The 24601-nt window shown below is 43.2% G+C and overlaps 1 protein-coding gene and 2 non-coding genes across 5 annotated transcripts; all 3 read left to right on the top strand.

The window, feature by feature from the left end:
• The first annotated feature begins 288 nt into the window (after window positions 1-288).
• On the top strand, window positions 289-23174 carry KHDC4 (KH domain containing 4, pre-mRNA splicing factor). 3 transcript variants are annotated; one of them, XM_003937819.2, is made up of 14 exons: window positions 289-381; window positions 873-1089; window positions 6765-6893; window positions 7219-7298; window positions 8351-8403; window positions 8672-8835; window positions 9907-10118; window positions 12007-12067; window positions 13310-13367; window positions 13604-13857; window positions 17607-17780; window positions 19191-19303; window positions 20282-20373; window positions 21901-23174. In XM_003937819.2, exons 1-14 carry the CDS (start codon window positions 344-346, stop codon window positions 22098-22100), a joined length of 1845 nt encoding a protein of 614 aa, XP_003937868.1. In that variant the 5' UTR covers window positions 289-343; the 3' UTR covers window positions 22101-23174. The 3 variants fall into 3 exon arrangements, with proteins under 3 accessions (XP_003937868.1, XP_010346727.1, XP_074245673.1); XM_010348425.2 differs by lacking the exon at window positions 19191-19303 and having other exon boundaries at window positions 21901-21990; XM_074389572.1 differs by lacking the exon at window positions 21901-23174 and having other exon boundaries at window positions 19219-19303; window positions 20282-20375.
• On the top strand, window positions 9669-9797 carry LOC120360253 (small Cajal body-specific RNA 4). Its single transcript, XR_005576826.1, has one exon.
• LOC120360251 (small nucleolar RNA SNORA42/SNORA80 family) lies at window positions 15050-15186 on the top strand. Its single transcript, XR_005576824.1, has one exon. It is a non-coding gene; the product is annotated as a small nucleolar RNA SNORA42/SNORA80 family (small nucleolar RNA).
• Window positions 23175-24601: the final 1427 nt, after the last annotated feature.

The raw sequence follows: 24601 nt of genomic DNA on the forward strand, positions 1-24601 counted from the left end.
ATTTGAGGAAACACCTGTTTAATCTCCTGACTCATGCGTATTGTCTTCCAGTCTAACAACATGCCCACGATAAAGATGGATTCTGCTAGCCCAGATTCCACCTTTAGAGTACGCATAGCAGCCATCTTTCTTAAGGGTAAGGAGTAACCCGGAAGATCACACCCTACTTGTTTCAGAAATGCAGGACGCCTTTAAATCATGGAGAGTCCAATCGGAATCGACATTTCCACCGGAACCGCTGGGCTTCACGACCGGAAGAGGCTTTGCGTAAGAGCGTTGGGGCGGAAGTGACGGGAAAGTGGTAGTCGGGTAGTTGGCGGGTGGTTGAGTAGAGCCGGTCGCCATGTCCGCGGGGAGCGCGACACATCCTGGAGCTGGCGGGTAAGGCTTTAGAGGCGAGGACATGGGAGCGAGTACTGTGGCACGGGAGAGGCGGAGGGACCCTGAGAAGCTGCGTATGGGATGGAGAGGCCCTTAAATGGGAAGTAGGGGCTTGGGCGTTCGGGGAGAAGGATCTTGAGCAGGCCTTGGGCCCTTAGACTGCTGGCGGGGATCTGAGGGAGGAGGGAAGCGGAGATTTTTGGAAGGGCGAGCCAAGGGGAAGGCGTAGACCAGAGCGTGCGGGGCAGAGTGGAGTCGTTGGATAGAGATGACGGTAGAAACGAAAGATTTGGGGGAAGCGTTTGAAAGAAGGAGGAGTTTGTTAAATATAGCAATAATCGTTTAAGGAGAGGGGAGTTGTAGATTTGGAAGGTGATTCTGAGGTGGACATGGAATATAATAGAGGGAAAATAGGGTGCTAAGGCATAGTAAGGGAAGAATAACAGACATGAAAGCTTTGGGGCCTAATGTTTTCCTTTTTCCACGTATAGGCGCCGCAGCAAATGGGACCAACCAGCTCCAGCCCCACTTCTCTTCCTCCCGCCGGCGGCCCCAGGTGGGGAGGTCACCAACAGTGGGGGAAGTCCTGGGGGCACCACAGCTGCTCCTTCAGGAGCCTTGGATGCTGCTGCCGCTGTGGCTGCCAAGATCAATGCCATGCTCATGGCAAAAGGGAAGCTGAAACCAACTCAGAATGCTTCTGAGAAGGTATTTGAAGTTGACGGGTCTCCACTAATTGCGAATGTAATAGTTGTTTCGTAATCCTGTGATCTCATAATTATTTGTATTAGTTAAAAAAAAAAATGGATATAGTAGTTTAGAGATCATTTAGTTTTGGAATATTCCAGATGACATTTTGTCACAAATACATATTTACGAGGCATTTTTGATTGGGCTGATTACATTTATGGACCAAATACCTTGTCTTGGCCTTGTTCACTTAGTTCACCTTGAGTTATATTTCCGTAGTCATTTAAAGCAACATAACGTGTTTTTAACATGTGTGCTTTTTCCCTGAAGTCATAAGAGAAGTTCAGGTAAATCAAGTGAGCTTCAGAGTGTCGTCTCTAATTAGAACCGGAAGCGGGGTTTTTTGTTTGTTTTTTTGTGTTTTTTTTTGAGACAGAATCTCATCTGTTGCCCAGGCTAGAGAGCAGTGGTACGATCTCGGCTTACTACAACCTCTGTCTCCCGAGTTCAATTGATTCTTCTGCCTCAGCCTCCCAAGTAGCTGTGATTACAGGCACATGCCACCATGCCTGGCTAATTTTTTTTTTTTTTTTTTTTTTTTTTGTATTTTTAGTAGAGACAGGTTTTGCCATGTTGGCCAGGCTCCTTTCAACCTCCAAAGTGCTGGGATTACAGGAGTGAGCCACCACGCCCGGACTATTGTTTGCAAAGACGGTGTGAGTCAGTTGTCCATTTCTAAGGTTCATGAGGAAAAATTAAAGCATCTTGATAGGCCGGGCGGGCATGGTAGTTCACCCCTGTAATCCCATCACTTTGGGAGGCTGAGGCGGGAGGTCATCTGAGGTCAGGAGTTTGAGACCAGCCTGGTCAACATGGTGAAACCCCATATCTAATAAAAATACGAAAAGTAGCTGGGCATGGTGGCGCATGCCTGTAATCCCAGCTACTCGGGAGGTGGAGGCTGAGGCAAGAGAATCGCTTGAACTGGGAGGTGGAGGTTGCAGTGAGCAGAGATAACGCCGTTGCACTCCCTGCCTCCAAAAAAAGAAAAGAATCTTGACAAAGATGGAATGCTCCTTGCTCCTTGTATATTAAGATTCTTAATACTGATGTCAATCATTTAAGGTTTTTTTTTCTTTAGAATAATACAGTTTTTAAAAATTTTTATTTTTTTATAGAGGTGGCATTTCACCATGTTGGCCAGGCTGGTCTCAAACTCCTGACCTCAGGTGATCCACCTCGGACTCCCAAAGTGCTGGGATTATAGGTGTGAACCACCTTGACCAGCCAAATAATACTCTTTTTTTTTTTTTCTTTCTTCTTTTTTTTTTTTTTTTTTTTTTGAGACGGTGTTTCGCTCTTGTTACCCAGGCTGGAGTGCAATGGCGCGATCTCAGCTCACTGCAACCTCCGCCTCCTGGGTTCAGACAATTCTCCTGCCTCAGCCTCCTGAGTAGCTGGGATTACAGGCACGTGCCACCATGCCCAGCTAATTTTTTGTGTTTTGAGTAGAGACGGGTTTCACCATGTTGACCAGTATGGTCTCGATCTCTTGACCTCTTGATCCACCCGCCTCGGCCTCCCAAAGTGCTGGGATTACAGGCTTGAGCCACTGCGCCCGGCCTAATACTCTTTTTTAAAAAACATACTTGACCTCACCAGGATACATAAGTACTGGATTTAGAATCATAAAACCTAGGCTTAAAACCCATTATCCATAGTTACTGGTTACCTGGCTTTGGCATGTTAGTAATATATACCTGCATTGTCTAGTGCAGTAGTCACTAGCCTCAGCTGGCAATTTAAGTTAAAATTAAGGGGCTGGTTGTGGCAATTTAAATTAAGATTAAGGGGCTGGCTACGGTGGCTCACACCTGTAGTCCCAGCTCCTCTGTAATCCTTGGATTCTTGGGAGGCTAAGGTGGGCAGATCACCAGAGCCTAGGATTTTTTTTTCTTTTCTTTTTTTTTTTTTTTTTTTTTGAGACGGAGTTTCGCTCGTTACCCAGGCTGGAGTGCAATGGCGCGATCTCGGCTCACCGCAACCTCTGCCTCCTGGGTTCAGGCAATTCTCCTGCCTCAGCTTCCTGAGTAGCTGGGATTACAGGCACGCACCAACATGCCCAGCTGATTTTTTTGTATTTTTAGTAGAGACGGGGTTTCACCATGTTGAACAGTATGGTCTCCATCTCTTGACCTCGTGATCCATCCGCCTCAGCCTCCCAAAGTGCTGGGATTACAGGTTTGAGCCACCGCGCCCGGCCGAGCCTAGGAGTTTGATACTGCATTGAGCTGTCATTATGCCACTGCAGTCCAGCCTGAGTAACAGAATGAGACCTGTGTAAATAGTAATAATAATTAAACACATTTTTCAGCCTCCAGAACTGCAAGAAATAAATTCCTGTTGTTTAAACAAAAAGCAAAGCAAAACCAAACAAAATAAAATTTAAAATTTAGAACTTTAGACTAGGCTTGGTGGCTCATGCTTATAAGCACTGTGGAGGCCGAGGCGAGTGAATCACGAAGTGAGGAGTTTGAGACTAGCCTGATTAATATGGTGAAATCCCATCTCTACTAAAATACAAAAATTAGCCAGGCATGGTGTGCACACACCTGTAGTCCCAGCTACTCTGGAGACTGAAGCAGAAGAATTGCTTGAGCCAAGATCGTGCCACTGACTCCAGCCAGGTTGACAGAGCGAGACTCTGTCTCAAAAAAAAAAAAAAAAATTAGACCTAGAGACACCTGTGGCTAATGGCTACCACATTGAACTGATAGACTAGAACACATGTCACCAAAAGTTCTCTTGAACAATATTGATGTGTACTGTTAAAAGCGGCCATAAGGATTCACTGAGATGATAATGTAAATTAATATATAAGGGGTTAAACAAAGACAAGATGATATTGTTGAGTTTGTATTTAATTTTGCCTCCACATTTAAAAAATGTATCTAATGCACAAAGTAAACAACAGTGTCTTCTTGAGCAGATTTTTTTTGTTTTAATTTTTAAAATTTTTTAATTTAATTTAATTTAATTTTATTTTTTGAGACGGAGTTTCGCTCTTGTTACCCAGGCTGGAGTGCAATGGCACGATCTCAGCTCACTGCAACCTCCGCCTCTTGGGTTCAGGCAATTCTCCTGCCTCAGCCTCCTGAGTAGCTGGGATTACAGGCACGTGCCACCATGCCCAGCTAATTTTTTCAATTTTTTTTTTAGTAGAGATGGGGTTTCACCATGTTGACCAGGATGGTCTCGATCTCTTGACCTCATGATCCACCCACCTCGGCCTCCCAAAGTGCTGGGATTACAGGCTTGAGCCACCGCGCCCGGCCAAAATTTTTTTTTTTTTTTTTTTTGAGACGGAGTTTCGCTCTTGTTACCCAGGCTGGAGTACAATGGCGCGATCTCGGCTCACCGCAACCTGCGCCTCCTGGGTTCAGGCAATTCTCCTGCCTCAGCCTCCTCAGTAGCTGGGATTACAGGCATGTGCCACCATGCCCAGCTAATTTTTTTGTATTTTTAGTAGAGACGGGGTTTCACCATGTTGACCAGGATGGTCTCGATCTCTTGACCTCGTGATCCACCCGCCTCGGCCTCCCAAAGTGCTGGGATTACAGGCTTGTGCCACTGCGCCCGGCAATTTTTTTATTTTTAAAGACGGGGTTTCACCACGTTGGTCAGGCTGGTCTTGAACTCCCGACCTCAGGTGATCCGCCCGCCTCAGCCTCCCAGAGTGCTGGGATTACGGGCATGAGCCACTGTGCCCAGCCTCTTTTTTTTTTTTTTTGAGACAAAGTCTTGCTCTGTTGCCCAGGCTGGAGTGAGTGCAGCGGCATGATCTTGGCTCACTGCAACCTCCGCCTCTCAGATTCAAGCAGTTCTGCCTCAGCCTCGAGTAGCTGGGATTACAGGCATGAACCACCACACTCAGCTAATTTTTTTATATTTTCAGTAGAGACGGGTTTCACCCTGTTGGTCAGGCTGGTCTGAACTCCTGACCTCATGATCTGCCCACCTCACCCTCCCAAAGTGAGCCATGGTGCCGGCCTTCTTGAGCAGATTTTCTAGACATAGTTGAGGAGATAGGCACCCGTAGTCCCAGCTACTCAGGAGGTTAATGCTGGTGGATCACTTGAGGCCAGGAGTTCAAGACAAGCCTGGGCTACATGGTGAAAACCTGTCTTTACAGAAAATACAAAAACAATTAACTGGATGTGGTGTATGTCTGTAGTCCCAGAGTTTGGTTTGATTGCCGATGCATTGACTATGCAGTGGTGCAGTCTGCCTCCCAGACTCAGCCTCCCGAGTAGCTGGGACTACAGGTGCATGCCACTGTGCCCAGCTAATTTTTTTATTTTTTGAAGAGATGGGTTTTGCACTGTTGCCCAGCCTGCTTTAGCCTCCCAACGTGCTGGGATTACAGGTGTGAGCCATAGTGCCTGGCCTGTTTTTTGTTTTGAGATAGAGTCTTGCTCTGTTGCTCAGGCTGGAGCTCAGTGGCGCAGTCACTGTTTACTGCTGCCTCACGCTCCTCAGTAGCTGGGACTACAGGCTCATGCCACCACACCCAGCTAATTTTATTTATTTTTGAGTCAGAGTTTCACTTCTCTTGCCCAGGCTGGAGTGTGATCTCGGCTCATTGCAATCTCTGCTTCTTGGGTTCAAGTGATTCTCCTGCCTCAGCCTCCCGAGTAGCTGGGATTACAGGCACAAACCACCATGCCTCAATAATTTTGTATTTTTAGTAGAGATGGGGTTTCACCATGTTGGCTAGGCTAGTCACAAACTCCTTGTAGTTTAAATTGAAAGAAACTGGATCAGGTTTTACTATCTTACTGGGTTTTCATTCTGCCTCTTTGTTCTTCTGTAATAGAGTGGGGAATGATTAGTTAGATACAATTTAAGGATTTTTGAGAGCTTTACAAGGATGGAATTAGTTGAATTTTATGTTAGAATTGTAGAAGTGGCACAAAGGCAGCTTCCTATTGTATGCATGAGGTATATGGGTTGTATGCATTGCTCCTGTACCCACTTACTATGTTTTGCTCCATGTGCAGCTAACTAACAGCTACAGAGCATCGTAACTTGGCCTTTAATTTTCATTTTGGAGGTTGCAGCTTCTAGTCCCTAGAGCTTCTATAATTAGGTGGTCATAAAAATGCACACAAGGCCAAGATCACAGAGAAATCTTGATTGTGGCCTTCAAGCTGATTGACTGTTTAGTGTCATTTTAGTGAGGTTTTTGTTTGCTTGTTATTTCTATGTTTGCAGGCAGATAAAGGGAAGGTTAGGGAGGTGTGGGACTTGGGAAAGGATAGTTGTAAATTGGACAACTAAAAGACTTGATCTCCTCGGGGCCCCATGGCTTACTCTTGTAATCCCATTACTTTGGGAGGTGGGTGGATCACCTGAGGTCAGGAGTTCGAGACGACCCTGGCCAACATGGTAAAACCCCATCTCTACTAAAGATACAGAAATTAGCTAGGCGTGGTGGTGCGTGGCTATAATCCCAGCTACTCAGGAGGCTGAGACAGGAGAATCACTTGAACTTGGGAGGCAGAGGTTTCAGTGAGCCGGGATCATGCACTGCACTCCAGCCTGGGCAACAGAGTGCGACTCTGTCTCAAAAAAAAAAAGTTGTTACCTCATCATAAAAACTTTTAAATCTAATTTATTTCTCTTCTTTGTAGCTTCAGGCCCCTGGCAAAGGCCTAACTAGCAATAAAAGCAAGGATGACCTGGTGGTAGCTGAAGTAGAAATTAATGACGTGCCTCTCACATGTAGGAACTTGCTGACTCGAGGACAGACTCAAGACGAGGTGAGGAGGCGTTGGGACTCTGGGGAAGGTGGTGAGTGGATTCAGAAAAAATAAGACCTCTAAACAGGCATCAGATATTTACTAGTGGGTTTGGGTCATAGTCTCTAAAGTCAAGACTGAGCTTAACTTAACTTCAGAGGAAGATAATGAAATGGATATAAATGAATTCTCTGGATTGGTTTGAGTAAGAAACCATGAAATCGAAATTCAGATATAGTAGAGAATTCATTCCTGCTTTACTTGGTCAGATGAATGCGAAGAAAATCTGTCTGCCATTGAAATCGCCCGTCGCCATGTCTTTTTAGTTGGACGTTTCTTTTTTTAGATCAGCCGACTTAGTGGTGCTGCGGTGTCAACTCGAGGGAGGTTCATGACAACTGAGGAAAAAGCCAAAGTGGGACCGGGGTGCGTCTGCTTATTCTCTTACCTTGTTTGTGGAAGGGTCGGATTAGTTTCATGTTTTTCATCCTTAGATAGTATGTGTACACAATATTCGATTCCCGGTTTGAGAGGTATGTGTGTGCACACTCTGTAGCAGAATTCAGGATATCAAATGGGTAGAAGATGTTGGGAGCTATTTTTGGACTTTTACTTCACATTTGATGTTTTTATTGGAGGAAGCAAATTATAAGGAAGTGTAAACGAAGATACTAACTACTACCATTTTTTTTCCTTTCTGTCCCATGTGATTAGCAGAAATAATGTATATACTTCTAAAACTTTTTTCTATGGAAATAGTTCCCCTCACAAATGGGCTCATATTTTGTTGTGCACTCCCCTTTTATTTATTTATTTTATTTTTAAATTTTTTTTGAGACGGAATTTTGCTCTCATTGTCCAGGCTGGAGTGTGATGGCTCGATCTTGGCTCACCACAACCTCCGCCTCCCAGGTTCAAGTGATTCTCCTGCCTCAGCCTCCTGAGTAGCTAGGACTACAGGCATGCTACTCTGCCTGGCTAATTTTTGTATTTTTAGTAGGAAGGGGGTTTCGCAGTGTTGACCAGGCTGGTCTCAAACTCATGGCCTCATGCGATCCGCCCATCTCAGCCTCCCAAGGTGCTGGGATTACAGGTGTGAGCCACGGCAGCCAGCTTGCCTCATTGATTTGGATAGACAAGACCACATTTGTTTAAGACCTGTTAGACAACCAGCAAAAAGGAATTATATTTTTAAATAATGAGTTATCTCAGTAGACAGGAAAATAATACTAGTGAATCCACAAGAACAGATTTAATCTCAAATCTGTGGGCCAGTTGATTTTTAAAGGTCAAGTTTATTTATTCCCCAGCTGTTAAAGCATGTTCGTAGACATTAGCTAGCAACAGCCCTTCTAATGTATAGTCTCTTTTTGTTATTTGGAAACTTGAAACATTACAGATTAGGTTTGGTGACTCATTTGTCTCCTTTTTTGGTTTTGACCAGGTTAAAAATCATCTTTTTTTGTTTCTCTTTATAGGGATCGTCCATTATATCTTCATGTTCAGGGCCAGACACGGGAATTAGTGGACAGTAAGTAATGTTTTTGGCTCACATAGCACTTTTTGTGAAGAGCAAAGTACAGGGCTCTGTATATTTAGCAAGTTGGCAAACTGTCCCTGATGGCTGGTCTAACTCTTGTTAGTGAACTATATACAAATGTGTATGGAAATTTAGAGGGGTTGAGAGCCACATGTTTGGGTAACCTAAAAGCGATTTACATGTGAGTCATTGAACACTGGCCTGTCTGGGCACTAGTTAGTTCGTTCCATTCAGTTTTACTGTCTGTTTTTTTCCCAAGGAGCTGTAAACCGGATCAAAGAAATTATCACCAATGGAGTGGTAAAAGCTGCCACAGGAACAAGTCCAACTTTCAATGGTGCAACAGTAACTGTCTATCACCAGCCAGCACCCATTGCTCAGTTGTCTCCAGCTGTTAGCCAGAAGCCTCCCTTCCAGTCAGGGGTATGTTTTGGGGAAGGATCATTAATAGCTTTGTCATTTCTATAAAAATGATATGTGCTAGCTGGGAGTAGTGGCCCACGCCTGTAATCCTTGCACTCTGGGAGGCCGAGGCGGATCACCTGAGGTCAGAAGTATGAGATCAGCTTGACCAACATGGTAAAACCCCATCTCTACTAAAAATATAAAAATTAGCCAGGCATGGTGATGTCTGCCTGTAATTCCAGCTACTCAGGAGGTTGAGGCAGGAGAATTGCTTTGGGACCTGGGAGATGGAGGTTGCAGTGAGCCAAGACCACGCCTCTGCACTCCAGCCTGGATGACAAAGTGAGACTCCATCTCAAAAAAAAAAAAAAGATATATGCCAAATAATGCATATAAAGAAAAAAATAAAATCTTTATACTGATATATTCCAGAAAGGATATTAACAGAGTAGAGGGCATATATGTTGTACATGTTTAATCTAGTGGGTTTAGTTTTTTTTTTTTTTTTTTTTTTTTTTTTTAATTTTAATTTTTTTTTATTTTTGAGACGGAGTCTCGCTCTCGTTACCCAGGCTGGAGTGCAATGGCGCGATCTCGGCTCACCGTAACCTCCGTCTCCTGGGTTCAGGCAATTCTCCTGCCTCAGCCTCCTGAGTAGCTGGGATTACAGGCACGAGCCACCATGCCCAGCTAATTTTTTGTATTTTTAGTAGAGACGGGGTTTCACCATATTGACCAGGATGGTCTCGATCTCTCGACCTCGTGATCCACCCGCCTCGGCCTCCCAAAGTGCTGGGATTACAGCTTGAGCCACCGCACCCGACTCGTTTGTATTTGTAAACTTGATAATAACTGGAGGACTAAGAAGGCTGAGTCTGATGAAGCAAGACTTTGCTGATACATTCCTCCTAGAAAAAAGGGTTGGAGAGAGCAGCCCTCACTAGAGAGTATCACAGGGCTGACTGTACTACCCAACAGTACTCCAGTTTTACAGGAGACTGTCTTTGCTAAATTTCTTAATGACTTATTTCAGAGATTGAGGATTTAATTATACTTTGTTTAATCTGAGGTGTTCTGTTCTTCTTGCAGATGCATTATGTTCAAGATAAATTGTTTGTGGGTCTAGAACATGCTGTGCCCACTTTTAATGTCAAGGAGAAGGTAGAAGGTCCAGGCTGCTCCTATTTGCAGCACATTCAGATTGAAACAGGTGCCAAAGTTTTCCTACGGGGCAAAGGATCAGGTTGCATTGAGCCAGCATCTGGCCGAGAAGCTTTTGAACCTATGTATATTTATATCAGGTAAGGATACAGGGCAGGGGACATGTGAATTCTTGTCAGCTTGTTGGTGCAGACAGGAGTGATTCAGAAGGAGCAATAGAAAAATGAATGTAATTATAACAAGGGATTTAGGTAAATGTTAGGAGTAATTACTTTATAATTAGTTAATAGAATTTTTGAATTCGGGCATGGTGGTTCATTCCAGTAATCCGAACACTTCTGGAGGCCAAGGCAGAGGTCCACTTGAGCCCGGGAGTTCGAGGCCAGCCTGGGCAACATGGCGAAACCCCATCTCTACAAAATTTTAAAAAGTAGCCAGGTGTGGTGGCGCACACCTGTAATACCTGCTGCTCAGGAGGCTGAGGCAGGAGGATGGCTTGAGCCCAGGAGGTCAAGGCACTGCACTCCTGACTGGAGGAGGCGGGAAGGGGATGGGGGTGGGGGGAAGGAAGGACGGAAATTATTGAATTAGGAAGATTGAATTGTTTCTGGAAGGGAGGGAGAGAGGGAGGGAGGAAGTTGTTAAGAGATGGAATTGTTTCTTTAGTACTCAAGTCCTTTGGTTTTGTTCAAGTCTGTATGAAAGTGAATCTTAAAGTGAGCTGTGATAAGCCTGAAATAATTTTCATTTAAACCTACGTCAACATTAATAGATGTTTTATAGTAATTTTATGAACTTTAAATATTTTTATGTTGACCAGGCATGGTGGCTCACACCTATACTCCCAGCACTTTGGGAGGCCGAGGTGGTTGGATCACAAGGCCAAGAGATTGAGACCATCCTGGTCAACATGGTGAAACCCCATCTCTACTAAAGATACAAAAATTAGCTGGGCATAGTGGCACGTGCCTGTAGTCCCAGCTATTGGGGAGGCTGAGGCAGGAGAATTGCTTGAACCCAGGAGGCAGAGGTTGCAGTGAGCCAAGATCGCGCTATTGCACTCCAGCCTGGGTAACAAGAGCGAAACTCCGTCTCAAAAAAAAAAAAATACATATATATATGTGTGTATATATATATATATATATATATAAATAAAATGTTAAGAAGTACCATTACTGGCCGGGCGCGGTGGCTCATGTCTGTAATCCCAGCACTTTGGGAGGCCGAGGCGGGTGGATCACGAGGTCGAGAGATCAAGACCATCCTGGTCAACATGGTGAAACCCCGTCTCTACTAAAAATATAAAAAATTAACTGGGCATGGTGGCTCGTGCCTGTAATCCCAGCTACTCAGGAGGCTGAGGCAGGAGAATTGCCTGAACCCAGGAGGCGGAGGTTGCGGTGAGCCGAGATCGCGCCATTGCACTCCAGCCTGGGTAACAAGAGCGAAACTCCGTCTCAAAAAAAAAAAAAAAAAAAAAAAAGTACCATTACTCAGAGAAAGACTGATAAAATATTTTGGTGGCCAGCTGCTGTGGCTCATGCCTGTAATACCAGCACTTTGGGATGCTGAGGCGAGCAGATCACCTGAGGTCGGGAGTTTGAGACCAGTCTGACCAACATGGAGAAACCCTGTCTCTACTAAAAATATAAAAATTAGCCGGGCATGGTGGCACATGCCTGTAATCTCAGCTACTTTGGAGGCTGAGGCAGGAGAATCACTTGAATCCAGGAGGCGGAGGTTGCGGTAAGCTGAGGTCACGCCATTGCACTCTAGCCTGGGCAACAAGAGCGAAACTGGCTCAAAAGAAAAAAAAACTTTTTTTTTTTTTTTTGTGGTAATGATAGTAGTTATATCTTAAAAGACTTATGATGTTATTTTGTATTTGTTTTGTGATCTTCAGAGGCCTAGATTTGATCTACAGTGAATATATTAATGTAGATTTGTAAAACAGCATGAAAAATGAAAGCAGAATCCTGCATCTTTTATTTATTTTTCTCTTTTTAATTCCTGGTTGTTTATTTGCAGTCACCCCAAACCAGAAGGTCTGGCTGCTGCCAAGAAGCTTTGTGAGAATCTTCTGCAAACAGTGAGTTGTAGTTGATACTCATTCAGAAGAGGTATTGCCATTTTGGAGTATGTCTTAGATATTTCTTTCACCTGTTTAGTTTCCTAGTACTACTATAATAAGTTATTGCAATTGGGTAGATTAAAATAACACAAATTTATTCTATCACAGTTCAGGAAGCAGAGTCTGAAATCAGGGTGCTGGCAGAGTTGGTTCCTTCTGGAGTATTTGAGAGAGAAATTATCCCGTGCCTCTCCTCCCTCCTAGCACCTGGTCATTGTGTTGGTTTTCTTTGGCTTATATTAACATAGCTCCAGTCTAAAGGGTAGAGCTGTAATAATTTGAAACCAATTAGACCTGTTTAGGGGATGACTGCTTATTTGATTATCCATTATTTTTATTCTTTGAACAAATAACCAAAAGTTAAAACTTAGGACTGTCTTTATAGCACTTAAAGGAAATCAGGTTTTGGAGTATGTTCAACCTTGTGTTCCCTGGTGCCTTGTTGGGTAGCTCATGGTTGTGTCTGTTTTTTGTTTTCGCTTTTGTACATATCACCTTATTTACGAACCCTTGTACTGGGTAATTTTCCAATCTTTTAATTAGTTGGTACTTGAGGTTATGGACTGAATATATAGGGAGGAAGTATGAGGAAAATGATAACCTCTTATTAAACTGTGAGCTCCTTGAGGACAAGTCACCCAGTAAATGTGAATGAATGAGGTCCCACCAGTTATACTAACTACTTAGAAATTTCCTAGTTACTTTATTTCTGTGGCTTTCTAAGTGATTTTATGCCCCAGAATTGAGTCTGGTTTAGGGGATTCAGGATTATTCATGCTCCAAATTTTCAAAATTGGCTTAATAATTTATAGATCTGCCTTATTAAAATGTTGAGGTAGGCTGGGCGTGGTGGCTTACGCCTATAATCCAAGCACTTTGGAGGCTGAGGTGGGCGGATCACCTGAGGTCGGGAGTTCCAGCCTGACTAACATGGTGAAACCCCGTCTTTTAAAATATATATAGAGAGAGGTTGCAGTGATACGAGACTGTGCCCCTGCACTCCAGCCTGGGTGACGGAGCGAGACTCCGTCTCAATAAAAAGGGAAAAAAAATGTAGGTTAAACAAGTTTAAATTTGATTGGAACATGGGTAGATATATTTTAATTCCTAATTGCTTTGGTCCTAGAATCATGTAATCAGACCCTTGTAAATACACAGCTTGGGCTGTCCCATGTTAATTTGTTTCCCGTTCTCTTTCAGGTTCATGCTGAATATTCTAGATTTGTGAATCAGATTAATACTGCTGTACCTTTACCAGGTGTGTACATCTTGGAAGTGTTTAAAAAATATTTTGCTAGTGTAGTTATGTGTAAGTGTGATACTTGAGGCTAGCCTAACTGTGCCAGGGCACTATTAATGTTCCCTTTAATTTAGAATAATTTGGAAAGCCATTCATGCCTCAGTATTTTTCTTCCCTAGATATTAAGTTTAATGTTCAGATAAATTGTCTCATTCTGCTGCAGCTGATTAAACACTTTTTTTCTTCCCCCTCAGGCTATACACAACCCTCTGCTATAAGTAGTGTCCCTCCTCAACCACCATATTATCCATCCAATGGCTATCAGTCTGGTTACCCTGTTGTTCCCCCTCCTCAGCAGCCAGTTCAACCTCCCTACGGAGTACCAAGCATAGTGCCACCAGCTGTTTCATTAGCACCTGGAGTCTTGCCAGCATTACCTACTGGAGTCCCACCTGTGCCAACACAGTACCCGATAACACAAGTGCAGCCTCCAGCTAGCACTGGACAGGTAGGATGCCAGGATATATGCAACAAGATATTCCTGAATTTAGGAAAAACTGGAGAAAGGTGAAGTGGTGGTATTCCAGAAATAAATCATGTAATGTGGAATGTCTTTTTCTACTGTCTTCTGTGTTCCCACCACCAGCCTACCTGAATATTTTGGATAAGTGTATACTTGTGTATGTCATCCTGAAGTGTATATTTTCACAAGTGTATATTTTCACCAAATAGCTGTTTAAAGTGGGGGTGGTGGGCAGACTTGCTATAATGGGTCATATGGTAAATATTTTAGGCTTTAAGGGCCATACATTCTCTGTCACAGCTACTACACTCTGTGGTTGTAGTGCAGAAGCAGCCCTTGGATAATACCTCAGTGAATGAGCATGGCTATACTACAACAGAACTTTATTTACAAAACAGGTGGCAGGCCACAATCATAGTTTGTCATTTCCTTGGCCATTGTTTGCCTAACCTTGCCTTTGCAGTGTTAACAAAGTCCTCAAGGTAAATGGGGCTGCTTACACCACATCTCTCAGTGATTGGAACTGAGTTAGCAACTCAGATCTTAGAAAGAAACATAATCCCAGGATTTTGGGAGTCCAAGGCAGGAGGATTGCTTTAGTGCAGGAGTTTGAGACCAGCCTAGGCAACATAGTGAGACCCATCTCTACAAAACATTAGCTGGGCGTGGTGGCGCATACCTATATTTCAGTTACTCAAGAGGCTGAGGTGGAAGGGTCCCTTGAGACTAGGAGTTCATGGAGGCAGTGAACCAAGATGGTGCTACTGCACTCCAGCCTGAGTGACAGAGTGAAACCCTGTTAATAAAAAAAAGAAAGAAACATTATGTAAGTGATACATGAGACATACAAACTTTTCAATTTTTTTTATTTTTTATTTTTTATTTTAAAGATGGGGTTTCACCATGACGGCCAGGCTGGTCCTGAACTCCTGACCTCAGGTGATCCACCCACCTCAGCCTCCCAAAGTGCTAGACAGGCGTGAGCCACTGCGCCCGGCTCTAAACTTTTCAAACTTAAGGATTATAAATGCTGGTATGTTTCTTTCAGAACTTAAGAAATGTATACTTATAATTTCTTAAACATGACAGTAGAATTTTAGGAAAAGAGTAGATGTCTGGATAATAATCTGGATGCATTATATTCCAGTCTTGGAGGCAGGGGAGAGACCTAATGAGAGCATGGTCATGGATTTATGGTGGGTCCTTCTCTGTGGGCCTCTCATAGTGTACCCATGCCAGAGCAAATGGCAGCCTCGAACCATTGCCCAGCCCCATTACCTGTGGGCTGTGAGCACTGAAGGGGGTTGCACAGTATGTAACAAAAAAACAGCTATGAACTAAATTTTGTTTGTGGTCCCTAGTCAAGTTTATTTTATTTTTATTTTTTTTATTTTGAGACAGTCTTACTCTGTCACCTAGGCTGGAGTGCAGTGGCATGATCTTGGCTCACTGCAACCTCTACCTCCCAGGTTCAAGTGATTCTCCTGCTTCAGCCTCCTGAGTAGCAGGATTACAGGTACACACCACCACGCCCAGCTAATTTTTGTATTTCTAGTAGAGACGGGCTTTCGCCATTTTGGTCAGGCTGGTCGTGAACTTCCGACCTCAGGTGATCTGTGGCCTTGGCCTCCCAGAGTGCTAGGATTATAGGCATGAGCCACCGTGCCTGGCCAAAATTATTTTTAATTTTTGTATTTAGACAGCTCTGTAGGTCCCTGCTTTAAGTGTCAGTCCTTTGTAATTGGGAAGCAATACAGCAGCATGGTTAAAAGCAGGGAGTTAAGGCAGGCGTGGTGGCTCATGCCTGTAATCCCAGCCCTTTGGGAGGCCTAGGCGGGTGGATCACTTGAAGTCAGGAGTTCAAGAACAGCCTGGTCAACATGGTGAAACCCCATCTCCACTGAAATACAAAAATTAGCTGGACATGGTGGCAGATGCCTGTAATCTGTTACTCAGGAGGCTAAGACATTAGAATTGCTTGAACCTGGAGGCGGAGGTTGTGGTGAGCCGAGATGACACGACTGTACTCCAGCCTGGGTGAGGAGCGAAACTTGCATCTCAAAAAAAAAGAAAAATTTGGAATTTAGAATTAGATTACCAGGGTTCATCATGCTTTCCCGTTTTTGAGCTGTTTGTTACTGGGATGTAACTTGACCTGTCTAGGGTTTGGTTTTCCTTAGATATAAAATGGGCAGAGTGATAAAAATCTCAAAGGTTTGCAAGTATTAAGTAAGATGATTCAGTCTGTCAATAAATGTTAGCTGTGTTACCAGTACAGTCAGGCACCTCATAACATTTTGGTCACTGATGGACTACATATATGATGGTGGTCCTTTAAAAAGCATATTTTCGCTGTTCCTTTTCTATGTTTAGATACACATATACCATTGTGTTACAGCATTCAGTACAGTAACATGCTGTACAGGATTGTAGCCTAGAAGCAGTAGGCCATACCACATAGCCTAGTTGTATAGTAGGCTATTTTTTATTTTATTTTATTTTATTTTATTTTTTTTGAGACGGAGTTTCGCTCTTGTTGCCCAGGCTGGAGTGCAATGGCGCAATCTCGGCTCACCGCAACCTCCGCCTCCTGGGTTCAGGCAATTCTCCTACCTCAGCCTGCTGAGTAGCTGGGATTACAGGCACACGCCACCATGCCCAGCTAATTTTTAGTATTTTTAGTAGAGATGGGGTTTCACCATGTTGACCAGGATGGTCTCGATCTCTGGACCTCGTGATCCACCCGCCTTGGCCTCCCAAAGTGCTGGGATTACAGGCTTGAGCCACTGCACCTGGCCAGTAGGCTATTTTTATCTAAGTTTGTATAAATACACATTTGTTCAATGACAAAATGGCCTTGCAATACATTTCTCAAAATGTATTCCCACTGGGCGTAGTGGCTCATACCTATAATCCCAGCACTTTGGGAAGCTGAAACAGGTGGATCACTTGAAGTCAGGAGTTTGAGACCAGCCTGGCCAACATGGCAAAACTCTCTTTCTACTAAAAGTACAAAAAAAAGTTGCTCACGTACAGTGGCACATGCCTATAGTCCCAGCTACTTGGCAGGCTGAAATGAGAATCTCTTCAACAGGGTAGGTGGAGGTTGTAGTCAGCTGAGATCATGCCATTGCACTCCAACCTGTGAGACTGAGACTCCGTCTCAAAAAAAAAAAAGTATTACCATCGCTAAGCGATGACTGTAGTAATAATAGTTTTCTCTTCAGACCTGCTTATTGTTATATAACATAGACTGTCTTTTGATACCCCTTATTCCTTTTTGGAGCAACATCTTTAAACATTAGTTAGACTTAATCTTGACATAGTAACTTAATAATAACTATAGGAGTGGCAGATGAAGTTGCTTCTTGCACAAGCATTAGCAGCATTTATATTACAGAAAGCTTGTTACAGAAAGCTAATCCCATTGACTGTCAGTGGTTGGAGTTCTGTTTGTTAACGGTCATGTTTGCTCCTAGTAACCCAAATGCGCAACAGAGTTTTCCTAAAAGTTCAAAGCATTGTATATAGGTTGTCACTTCCATGTTTTCCTAGGATGAAGGTGAGAAGGCTAGGTAATACTGTTAACAAATTATACATGAAGGAAACTAAGGACCTGAATATGCAAAATTTATATGATACCTATTGATCCTTAAAGTGTATTGTAATAATTGTTTATTTATTCCTTGGGCATTCTCACAGTTTTTTTCTTCCTTGGTTTATTTTGGTCCCAGAGTCCGATGGGTGGTCCTTTTATTCCTGCTGCTCCTGTCAAAACTGCCTTGCCTGCTGGTCCCCAGCCCCAGCCCCAGCCCCAGCCCCCACTCCCAAGTCAGCCCCAGGCACAGAAGAGACGATTCACCGAGGAGCTACCAGATGAACGGGAATCTGGACTGCTTGGATACCAGGTTAAATAAAATACCCTGTTTTCCTATCTTCATCTTATTATCCTACTATATTCTCCCTTTAAAAAAGATAAATTCACATTATTCTCCCAGTACTAGGATTTCTGCATTCTGGAATTCATTTTGGTTAGGTTTTTTATTCTATTCAACAGACTCTTGAAAGCCTGTGAGTGTTTTTACTTTCTTATGCATCTCACTCAAAGCTATTGATCTAGCAACACATGGTTTGTATTTAAAATCTTGGCTTTAGGCCAGGCACAGTGGCTCATGCCTGTAATCCCAGCACTTTGGGAGGCCGAGGTGGGCGGATCACCTGAGGTCAGCAGTTTGAGATAGCCTGACCAACATGGAGAAACTCCATTTCTACTAAAAATATAAAAAAATTAGTTAGGCATGGTGGTGCATGCCTTTAATCCCAGGTACTTGAGAGGCTGAGGCAGGAGAATGGTTTGAACTTGGGAGGCGGAGGTTGTGGTGAGCCGAGATCACACCATTGCACTCCAGCCTGGGCAACCAGAGTGAAACTGTCTCAAAAAAAAAAAAAAAAAAAAAAAAAAAAAAAAAAAAAAAAAAAAAAAAACCTTGGCTTTCAGTGGTGCTATCTCTTACCCTCCACCTAAAAAAGAGTGATTTCTCCCTCCAGTCTCCCCACCCCTCCAGACTGCTAGGAAAGGAGTGATTCTGTGCAACATGTAATTATAAAGTTAGGCACTAAAGTTAAAAAGATTCTTGACGGCCGGGCGCGGTGGCTCAAGCTTGTAATCCCAGCACTTTGGGAGGCCGAGGCGGGTGGATCACGAGGTCGAGAGATCGAGACCATCCTGGTCAACATGGTGAAACCCCATCTCTACTAAAAAATACAAAAAATTAGCTGGGCATGGTGGCACGTGCCTGTAATCCCAGCTACTCAGGAGGCTGAGGCAGGAGAATTGCCTGAACCCGGGAGGCGGAGGTTGCGGTGAGCCGAGATCGCGCCATTGCACTCCAGCCTGGGTAACAAGAGTGAAACTCCGTCTCAAAAAAAAAAAAAAAAAAAAAAAGATTCTTAATTCTGGTGCGGTTTTATCAGAAGTACCTTTCCATTTTGCCAGAATCCTTGAATCAAAACCAAAGCATTTTTTTTATAGCTTCTAACTAGGTTTATAGAAACCAGTTGAACTATGGGCAGTCAGTTAAACCAGGTAGGCCATAGATAGCATAATGAATTATAATATCCCTGGCCAAGTGCTACAGAGAAAAATAAATTTCTACTTTTGACTACAAGTTACACAGCAAATCCCAAAGAGCTTTGTAGTACAGTTTAACTTATTACAATTTATCAGAAAGATGAGGCACTTGACAGTTACATTAAGGAGCTAAAGTCAATACAGCAGTTGTAGATTTGCTAATGCCACTGTATTTTTCTGCTCATAGCATGGACCCATTCATATGACTAATTTAGGTACAGGCTTCTCCAGTCAGAATGAGATTGAAGGTGCAGGATCGAAGCCAGCAAGTTCCTCAGGCAAAGAGAGAGAGAGGGACAGGTAAGTTGGAATAATTATACAAATGTATTCAAATGTCATTTGTATGTACCATTAGTGAGAGTAATGATCATTGGTATGAGCTTAAGTGTTCTGAAACTGAAATGAAATATTTGAATGAAATAAGCTTCTGTTTGTTGTAATTGGTGTAATGAAGAAAAATATAACGATAGGCCTTTTTCAGACATAGAAGCAGTTATACTTGGCTTTGAATAATTTACTTCTTGTTCAGACATCTTTCTGGACTTCCACTGTCTGCATCTTGGCCATTTTCCTAAGGGTAGACAGTAACAGAAGTGTTATATAATTCAGCTATTTTTGCTACCTTAGAGTCATTGGAATATCACGGATGGGAAGTACGTGAATGTGGGAGTTCAGCCTGCCATACATGCAATGCTTGAATTTTCCTTTCTTTTTTTTTTTTTTGGAGACGGAATTTCGCTCTTGTTACCCAGGTTGGAGTGCAATGGCGCGATCTCAGCTCACAGCAAGCTCCACCTCCTGGGTTCAGGCAATTCTCCTGCCTCAGCCTCCTGAGTAGCTGGGATTACAGGCACGCACCACCATGCCCAGCTAATGTTTTGTGTTTTTAGTAGAGACGGGGTTTCACCATGTTGACCAGGATGGTCTCGATCTCTCGACCTTGTGATCCACCCGCCTCGGCCTCCCAAAGTGCTGGGATTACAGGCTTGAGCCACCGCGCCTGGCCTAGAATTTTCCTTTCTTATCTTAGTATGTTAACCTTCATAAGAAAGGAGCTGAGTTCTTTCTGTAACAGTTCATTCCATTTTTGTCATGGCAATTGCTGTGTAGACGAGGCTTATATACTTTTATAAAGGGGCTGGGGGAAGGTGGAAGGGGTTGAAATTAATGGTTAAAATGAATTTGAAGGATTGTCTGCAGACTTAATCCCACTTCTTATCCACAGGGTAAGTTAAGAAAATTTAAATTGAAAGAAAGTTTTATTTTATCTTTCCATAGGCAGTTGATGCCTCCACCAGCCTTTCCAGTGACTGGAATAAAAACAGAGTCTGATGAAAGGAATGGGTCTGGGACCTTAACAGGGAGCCATGGTGAGTATGGTATAGCTGGGGGACAGGGGAGTGACTAAGTAAGACTGGTCTAAAGCTGTTAGTTTTCTCGACCGGGCACGGTAGCTCACGCCTGTAATCCCAGCACTTTGGGAGGTCAAGGTGGGATCACCTGAGGTCAGGAGGTCAAGACCAGCGTGGCCAACATACTGAAACCCTATATCTACTAAAAATTTAAAAAACTAGCTGGGCATGGTGGGGGCCACCTGTAATCCCAGCTACTTGGGGGGCTGAGGCAGGAGAATCGCTTCAACCTGGGAGGTGGAGGTTGCAGTGAGCCAAGATCATACCACTTCCCTCCAGCCTGGGCAATAGAGTGAGACTCTGTCTCAAAAAATAAATATATATATAAATAAAGCTCTTAGTTTTCTAACCTGATGTTTATTAAGGTGTTTAATCCAACCTCTATAATCTACTGGCTAATGAAAATACTTTTGGGCTAGGCACGGTGGCTCACGCCTGTAATCCCAGCACTTGGGAGGCCAAGGTGGGTGAATCACCTGAGGTCAGGAGTTTGAGACCAGCCTGGCTAACACGGTGAAACTCCGTCTCTACTAAAAATAGAAAAATTAGCCAGGCTTGGTGGTACGTACCTGTCATCCCAGTGACTTTGAAGGCTGAGGCAGGAGAATCGTTTGAACCTGGGAGGTAGAGGTTGCAGTAAGTCAAGATCACACCACTGCATTCCAGTGTGGGCAACAGAGTGACTCTGTCTCAACAAAAAAAGAAAATAGTGGGAAAAAACTTGTATATGGGCAACCTTTTATTTCCAACCAACGTGTGTCTAGGAAAGAGCTAGTCAGCTTATTTTATCCATAGCATCAGTGACATTAAAACCCTAGGGAATACTAATTCCCTAGTATTAGTGGGAAATGACCTAGTGCTAGGTCATTTCAAAATCCTGTTGCCTATGTTGTGTGAATACCTGGAGTTTATCTGATACGGGCTTCCTAAAAGTAGATTTTCCTTTGTATTGGGAGCTGAGCCACACCTCCCCTTATAGTTCTATTGGTCAGTAATGGTCAGTCTGTGGCTGTTAGGAAAATGTTGCTTTTTAGCATCCCGGAACTCCAAATCCTATAGACGTATATGGAATATTTTTGTTCTTTGCCTGTAGTCATAAAAATGAACAGAAGAAAATTCATTTGTTTTCTTTTCTTAACTTCTTTTCTTTTAACTCTTTAAAAGGTGAAATATCAACCCTCAAGAGACTTACTTGCTAACTTTCCTTTTTTTCTTTTTTCTTTTTTTTTTGTGTTTCTTTTTTCTTTCTCTGTTTTCTTACATGGTTCTGGTGGATTCACATTTGCTGATGCTGGTGCTGTTTTTCGTGTGATCTTCAACGTTTTTGGGTGACCATTGACCCTATGACCTCAAAATGGTGTCCAACTAACCACTTAAAATTAACATCTTTTTTTTTTATTAACGAATTTATGGTATTATCTTTTTTTGTTGTTGTTTTTTTTTCCTTGGTGGGGCTGGGGTTGGGGTTGTTTTTCTCTATTCTAGATTATCCAGCCAAGAAGATGAAAACTACAGAGAAGGGATTTGGCTTGGTGGCTTATGCTGCAGATTCATCTGATGAAGAGGAGGAACATGGAGGTCATAAAAATGCAAGTAGTTTTCCACAGGGCTGGAGTTTGGGATACCAGTATCCTTCATCACAGCCACGAGCTAAACAACAGATGCCATTCTGGATGGCTCCCTAGGAAACTGTGGAACAGAGTTTTGACCCTCGGTGACTCTTCTTAGCAATAATGCATGCATTTGATTTAACAAGACTCTGGGGCCTGTGCTGGGAACCATCTTGGATCTTTGCAGAAGTTAGAGATTCAATGCCCCCTTTCTTAAAGGGGTTCCTTAAAAGAAAAATCCTTATTTCTGCGGTGGCATAGGATCTTAAAATTTAATTAGAATCACAAATTTATCTCAGAAGCTCTTTAACAGTTGGTGAAATGTGCTTGTCCAGCAAAGCATCCTAAAACAGGGTCGTTCCCATACATGTTTGACCTGGTCCAGCCTTTTCCAAATGAATAGCCCCAATTCTGACGTAAAGAAAATTTTATTTGTATTTTAGTACTGTTTGGTCAATTTTGATACATAACTGGTTACAAAGCCTTACTGTTTATTAGTGGGGAAATGATTTTAGACCATTCTTTTCAGTATTTAATTCCGACAGATCTGCATCCCTGTTTTGTTTTGGATTCTTTCTGTTTTGGAAAATGATGTCTCATTTAAAACTATTGAATATAGCTGGATCCTGGATAAGAAAATGAAGTTATTTTTTCATTGTGTTTTTTAATTGGGGTGATCCAGAGCTGGCACCTTCAAGCACATTTGTCTCCTAGCCATTGCTGTTTTTATTGCCCTTCTAAGATCCTGTCTTCAGCTGGGTCAGAGAAAACAAGAATTCTTGACTAAAACTGGTCAGAACTCATCACACAGATGAAACACAGTAGTCTGTCTCTCTCAGAACTGGTTGCAGCTAAAATGAAGAGATCTGACTGCCTGCAGTAGGACTTTGGACTTAATGACTGAAATTGCAACTTGTCCTTTTTCTTGGCATTACAGGTTTTGCCAAAAGAACTTTTTTGTATCAGATATTGATGTGTGAAAGTGAAGGAGCTAGTCTGCTGAACCAGGAGTAGTTTGAGATACTGAACTGTCATTTTTGCACATTTGAATACTTTGCAGGCTGGCTTTGTAAAAACTTATTCTCTGGTTTCCTATATGTTGTAAATATTGAGACCATAATTTCATTATAAATAAATGTATAAATATTCTGTTTGCGGTTTCTCTGTTTTCTTCCACAACCCATCCGTACACTAAAATTCATAAACTTTTTTACTCATAGCGTAACGCAATATAACATTAGCAGAAAAATACATATACAGACCCCAAGGTTTACATAATAGTTCTAAGAGTTCTATAACTGCAAAATGCACCCTTAAAGTTCAATTTTCATATTTTAGCCCTCCTTTATTTAACAGACTGTTAAAAAGACTTCATGAATGAAGCCTATTTTATTTTATTTTTGAGATGGAGTCTCGCTCCGTTGCCCAGGCTAGAGTGCAGTGCTGTGATCTTGGCTCACTGCAACCTCTGCCTCCTGGGTTCAAGCGATTCTCCTACCTCAGCCTCCTGAGTAGCTGGGATTACAGGCATGCATTACCACGCCCAGCTAATTTTTGTATTTTTAGTAGACGGGGTTTCACCATGTTAGTCAGGCTCGTCTCAAACTCCTGACATGATCCACCTGCTTCGGCCTCCCATAGTGCTGGGATCACAGGCATGAGCCACCACGCCCGCCCCTATTTTATTATTTTTTTGAGATGGAGTTTCACTCTTGTTACCCAGGCTGGAGTGCAATGGCGCAATCTTGGCTCACTGCAACCTCTGACTCATGGGTTCAAGCAATTCTGTCTCAGCCTCCTGAGTAGCTGGGATTACAGGTGCAAGCCACCACGCCCCCACTAATTTTGTATTTTTATAGAGATGGGGTTCTCCAAATTGGTTAGGCATTTCCCCAACTCTTGACCTCGGGTGATCTGCCCGCCTCAGCCTCCCAAAGTGTTGGGATTACAGGTGTGAGCTACCTCGCCCAGTGAATGAAGCAGATTTTAAAGGAAATAGATTACTCTTGGACAGCCTTTTTATTTTTTGAGATGGAGTCTTGCTCTGTCGGCTAGGCTGGAGTGCAGTGGTGCAGTCTTGGTTCACTGCAGCCTCCACCTCCGGAGTTCAAGTGATTCTCCAGTGTCAGCCTCCTGAGTAGCTGAGATTACAGGTACCTACCACCATGCCTGGCTAATTTGTATTTTTAGTACAGACAGGATTTCACCATGTTGGCCAGGCTGGTCTCGAGCTCTGGACCTCAATTGATCCACCCAGAAAGACTTTTTTTGGAAACCGAATCTTGCCCTGTTGCAAGGGTGGAGCACAGTGGCTCGATCTAGGCCCACTGCAGCTTCCACCTCCTGTAAGTAATGGGGACTACAGGCATGTGCCACCATGCCCTGCTAATTTTTTTGTATTTTTAGTAGAGAGGGGGTTTCACCATTTTGGCCAGGATAGTTGATCTCTTGACCTTGTTATCCACCTGCCTTGGCTTCCTACCGTGCCTGGCCCAGAAATATTTAAAAACAACAGTTGCGGGAGTGCGGGTGGGGGACGATTTAAAAAAAACAGTTGTGGACAGCGGTGCATCAGA

This window comes from Saimiri boliviensis, chromosome 19 (genome assembly GCF_048565385.1).
Source record: "Saimiri boliviensis isolate mSaiBol1 chromosome 19, mSaiBol1.pri, whole genome shotgun sequence".
In the NCBI taxonomy this organism is placed as follows: Eukaryota; Metazoa; Chordata; class Mammalia; order Primates; family Cebidae; genus Saimiri; species Saimiri boliviensis.